General features: G+C 38.6%; 1 protein-coding gene across 1 annotated transcript in view; it reads left to right on the top strand.

The window, feature by feature from the left end:
• Window positions 1-6,000, top strand: part of LOC105290172 (metabotropic glutamate receptor 8-like) — a 102,039-nt gene that overhangs the window by 25,742 nt on the left and 70,297 nt on the right. Inside the window, exon 2 of the mRNA XM_011357178.2 lies at window positions 2,150-3,085. Within this exon, the coding sequence (XP_011355480.2) occupies window positions 2,150-3,085 (936 nt within the window). The remainder of the gene's footprint in view (window positions 1-2,149; window positions 3,086-6,000) is intronic.

Here is a 6,000-nt window from a genome sequence, read left to right as displayed (position 1 = left end):
GGTTGGTGCTGGTTGTTGGCAGGAAGACTCAAATCCTTTCCATAAGGCTGTTTGAGAGTTCTCATGGAGTGAGTGATCCAAAAGAGCAAGGCAGAAACCAAAATGTCTTTTATGACCTAGCCTCAGATAGCACATACAAGCATTTCCAAAATATACTATTGTTTACATTAATCAGCTCTACTCAAGGTAGGAGGTGACAGTGTGAATGAAGGAACTCCAGGAGGTGAGGTTATTGGGGCCGTCTTAGAGTGAGACTGCCAACAGAGTATGGTGATTACTCATTGGGATTGTTCATAGAACTGGTCTTGAGAAAATAAGCTATTTTGTTGTTATTGTTGTTGTTTTGTTTTTTAAACATTCCTTCAGTTCCTGTTTCTGTGCATCTTTGGGGAACCCTCTATTCCCAGATCCCAGTATTTTCAAGTTGGCTCCTTATTCCCCAGGGCTCTGCTAGGAGAACTCCCTATCCTTCCTCATGAATTCAATAAATATTTGGGAGTAAATTGTATGTTAATCACTGTTTGTTCATGTCAGTGAAAAGAATTACTCCCTTCATAGAGCTTACCTTTTATGGTAGCTGCTTTTATAAGTTTTCTCCTGTGATCCATAATTTCCATTTTTGTCCTATTAGCATTCTGCTAAAATTACTGAGTATCTAATAAGATAAAAGTGATTTTGTGGTTTTTACTAAGAAATATATATTTGGTCTTTGACCTCATTTGTATTGCAGAGCTCCTAAAACACTTGGACTATCATAAGAGCATTAAAGGTATCTTTTGTTATGTTAATGATATGACTTTTGGAAGGCTCCTAGGAACCTAAGGATGCGGGGCTGGTTTCCAGGATGTCCAACCATGCGATTAGAGGATTGGAACTTACAGTCCCACTCCAGACCTCAGGAAGAGGAGAGGGACTGAAGGTTGAATCAATCACCAATGGGCAATGACTTAATGAATCATTAATCAATATGTAATGAAGCCTCCATAAAAACCCAAAGGTATAGGGTTGGGAGAGCTTCTGGGTTGGTGAACAGGTGGAGTTTGGGGGAGAGTTTCACACTCAGAGATCACGGAAGCTCTAAGCCCTTCCCCTTTGCATTGCTGCTATCTGGCAGTGCCTGAGTTATATCCGTTTATAATAAACTAGTAATCTAGTAAGTAAAATGTTTCTCCGAATTCTGTGAGCTGCTGTAGCAAACTCATCAAACCCAAGGTGAGGGTTGTTGGAGCCTCCAATCAATAGCCCATTAGTCAGAAGCATAGGCGACAACTTGGACTCACAACTAACGTCTGCAGTGGGGAGGGGTACAGTATTGTAGGACTGAGCCCTGAACCTGTGAGATCTGATGCTATTTCCATGTGAATAGAGTCTGACTTGAGCTGACTTGTATGATGCTTGACTTGTATGATGGTGTCCGAGAATTGCTCGGTGGTGTGGGAAACTCACTAAAAACTCACTGCTTAAGCCACCTATAAGACTACTCTTGTTCAATGGAAAACAGTTTCATCCAGCTATCTTATTCTGCATGATCTTTTTCATAATATGGAAATGCAAGATTGAGACAAAAATGTATTTCAAGCTTAAAGAAAGGCAAAAAAAAAAAAAACCCCAAACAAACCACTAATATATTTATCACCATAAATACATGAGGAATGTCAGAGATTAAAGTTGCTAGTTTTGTCATTTCCTTTCAAAACTGACACAGTATGATTTGAATTTCCACAAATATGATATAACAACTTGGATCACCATTGATATGTAGGTTTATATTCTAAGCCAATGTTTCAGGAATTCTGGCATTTATACTTGTGATGAGTTCTAAAACATCTTTCCATAGGCTTTTTTTTTTTTTTTTTAGATTTAAAACTGTTTGGGCCAATAAATCTTTCTTCAAACGTCAGATTGGTCAACATCGCAGAGGTAAATGGAAACTAATGACACTCATCAAGTTGATGATATGAGTGATTTACTGGACCCAATCATTTAACATGTTCATGAAGTCAATATCAGGGAAAGAAACTGGGCTGTTATTATAGTAAACTGTATTTGTACTGTCAACATTCAGTGATTTATTACAAACCTGTGGCTAGGATTAGGATATTATAAATGGGGGAAAAATGGAAGGCTCATTAATTTTTTATACCCACAGGTGGAAGACATGCAGTGGGCTAATAAAGAACACACTCAACCCGCGTCTGTCTGCAGCCTGCCATGTAAGCCTGGGGAGAGGAAGAAAATGGTGAAGGGAGTCCCTTGCTGCTGGCACTGTGAGCGCTGTGAAGGTTACAACTACCAGGTGGATGAGTTCTCCTGTGAACTTTGCCCTTTGGATCAGAGACCAAACATCAACCGCACAGGCTGCCAGCTTATCCCCATCATCAAACTCGAGTGGCATTCTCCCTGGGCTGTGGTGCCTGTGTTCGTTGCAATTTTGGGCATCATCGCCACCACTTTTGTGATTGTGACCTTTGTCCGCAATAATGACACACCTATTGTGAGGGCTTCGGGACGAGAACTTAGTTATGTGCTCCTAACAGGGATTTTCCTCTGTTATTCGATCACCTTTTTAATGATTGCGGCACCAGATACAATCATATGCTCCTTCCGACGGGTCTTCCTGGGACTAGGCATGTGTTTCAGTTATGCAGCTCTTCTCACCAAAACAAACCGAATCCACCGAATATTTGAGCAGGGGAAGAAATCCGTCACGGCACCCAAGTTTATTAGCCCAGCATCCCAGCTGGTGATCACCTTCAGCCTCATCTCCATCCAGCTGCTGGGAGTGTGTGTCTGGTTTGTTGTGGACCCTCCACACATCATCATTGACTATGGAGAACAGCGGACTCTAGACCCGGAGAACGCCAGGGGAGTGCTCAAGTGTGACATTTCTGACCTCTCACTCATTTGTTCCCTGGGGTACAGTATCCTGCTAATGGTCACTTGTACTGTTTATGCCATTAAAACGAGAGGTGTTCCAGAGACTTTCAATGAAGCCAAACCTATCGGATTTACCATGTATACCACCTGCATCATTTGGTTAGCCTTCATTCCCATCTTTTTTGGTACAGCACAGTCAGCAGAAAAGGTAAGTGCAAGAAATGCATTTGTCAACACTTCCTGGACTGATTTTTTTTTTTCTTGAGGGTGCTTTCTGCCTTTCTTTTTGATTCACTTATATTCTCTCAAGATGATTCAGTCTGTGTTATTCTTATTTAGAAATACACACACACACTCTTCCCTTAAGGTCACTTTGCTTTGAATATGTGTTGATAAGGCCAATTTTCCATGAAAAAACTTTAATGTATACTCAGCAAGATGAAGATTGACAAAGCTCACGTCACTTTCTGGATCTCTCTTCCCAGCTCCGTTATATATTAACATAACTGTTCTTTTCCAAATGTTAATTAAAAGAGGAAGGGAGAAAGGACAGACATGATTCACAGAGGTGAGCTGCTGTCCCAGAGATATCCCAATGCATGACAAATGACTCTTCTTCTGGTTCTAATGTGACTCTGGCTTAAAGCTATTCCTTAATGAATATGATGGTTTTAGTCACGGAAGCAGGGTTTATAGTAAAACAATAACAAAAAGAAACCGAAATGGCTTAGTTCAATCTGAATCATCTTATTACTTCTCCTCAGCCCCTATTTGTATGACTTTTCCATATGTAGAAGGTATTGGTGAGGGATTAAAGACAGCAATGGGCAGTTATACAAAGCAGTTTATAATTTTTTAGAAGGTGAAGATCAAATTTCCCCAAATAATTTTCTTCTATTACTAATCTCCCATTAACATTTGCCACATAAAATACTATAAGTAAAGAATACCTATACATGTAAGAGAGTGTGTGTTGAACTGGATGTATGCAGAACCAATATGAACCACAAAATTCAAGGTTTGGGTAGTACGATAGAAACAAGCCAGCCTGTAAAGCACAGGCAAATGCAAACGCTATCTTTCTGTAATGGGTAGCCCCTCAGCTCAACGTGCACATGAGAAAGTTCTCTCAGAGTGAAGACTTAAAAATTGTTTGATCTTCCATCATCAGAAGTCATGAGGAAATCAAACATCCTGGGGGCAATTACATTCCCTAGTCTCTAACATTCCAAGTGAAGTCATGCATGACTCTCAAAATCCCAACTAATTCAGAGGAAAAAGTACTCAGTAAGGGCACGGAGAGCTCATTAGTATGAGCATTCATCCTTTACTAGATCAATGTGGCCTTCAATCAAGTTTGAATAAAAACGTACTTCAGCAAACTTGTTGCTGAATAGAGCAAACTTGCTGTGGGTTCCAGACCTGTGACCTTTCACAACTTGCATGGCCAGATGGAAGCCCATGAATATTTTATATAGGACCGAGCACATGACAGGAAGATAAAGACAGTTTGGGGCTCTAAACCTAATAACTAGAAAACATATTTTGGTATATGTGGATGGAAATTTTATTAGGATGAAACTTGAAAATTTAACCTAGGAAAGAATATGTGAGCTGTAAAATAAGTTTCTCAAAGTCTTTGTTTTTTTTTTTAGATATGGTTAGTTGAACTAGTCAGGGCAAAACAATGTTTTCCAGAGTCTGGAAGTGTCCATATTATGTGAATTATTAATAATATCACCTTAAGTGGTATTTGTATTTGTATTTATATTTGAACCTAGAACTGCCTTTTTTTATACACTGTTTTATCTGGAGAGGGCCACAAGTAGTTTATTTTGCTTCCTTGTGGACAATAAATATTTAACCAAACAAAATCCCCCAGAGTTCTGACATTTAACTTTTTCTTTCTCTTCCTTTACATTTTATAAATTACAGCCTACTTTCACTTTTTATACTGTGACTTCCAAGAGTGTGAGGAGGTGCAAACACAATGCTAATAAGATGTTTTCTTCTTATTAAGACTTCTAGTGCCTAGATTTTTAGAATAAATAAAATCATGGTCCTACATCAAGCTATTGGATATAATCATTGTAGTTCAAACATTCATCATGCTAATAAGTTTTTTTAAAGTAATTGAAAAAAAAATAACCATTGTCTCTCAGAACAAAAACTCTGCAGAGTTGCAGCTGTGCCCTGAGGAGCAGTGATGGAGACAGTCAGAGTTTTAGGATAAAATGGACCCATGAAAATGTCAGGGGATAGAGGCTGCCCAGTGCTGCCGAGCCTGTAGGAACTGTACATCCTCTGAAAACCTGGCGTTTAATGTATATATTTATATGTGGAGATAATCTATGCCTATAGAGAAATGACAGAATGCGGCAAAACAAAATTCCTTTTCCTTTCTTAGCTTCATGAAATCAAAATAAGTCAAAGAAGCAGATTGTAAGGCAAGTTATAAAATAACGTTAATTGGAATTTATTTTGTATTAATGATATGATTGAATGTGGAGAAGACTAAAGAAATCAATAAGAAAAACTAATTCTAGAGATTTTTCAAAACGCTGTAGTCCTAAAATTATTTAGTCTTAGAGTTGCTGAATTTAGACCAGCTCTACATCAAGAACTATTATAAGTAGCTAAGATTTTGTACTTTATATAATACACTTATGTGCTATCCTAACACTTCCCATTTGCTACTTGCTGTTCTCTGTCAAAGTGTCTTTGATTATTCAAAACCATACACAAAATGTTTGAGAATGTTTATTTTTTCACATTGCTAAAATTATTGACAGATATTAAAAGTGAATAAAACTTTTATATTTCTATAAGAAGGTTTTTAATAAGTTTTATTGACTTCAGAGGACCGAAGAGCTGGTCAGTCTTCCATTCTTTTTTATAATGCTCAGCCAATTAGCCTCACCATTATCAGCTTGAAGTATTTGCAGCAGTTAGGCAGCCCACACATCCATTAATTCAGCAGATCCTTACTGAGCATTGTGTCCAGCATTGTGCTAATTATTGAACCCATGTCAGTCTGCTTCCCTGAGCTTTTCTTGTAAAGCTCAGTCTGGCTCCCAGCCGATGCTGCCCGACGCCTGCCAGTACCAGCAAGGTGCCAAGCTC

Source organism: Pteropus vampyrus, unplaced genomic scaffold (assembly GCF_000151845.1).
Source record: "Pteropus vampyrus isolate Shadow unplaced genomic scaffold, Pvam_2.0 Scaffold33, whole genome shotgun sequence".
Taxonomy (NCBI): Eukaryota; Metazoa; Chordata; class Mammalia; order Chiroptera; family Pteropodidae; genus Pteropus; species Pteropus vampyrus.
Note: the sequence above shows the minus strand (reverse complement) of the source record. Positions and strands in the feature narration are given on the sequence as shown.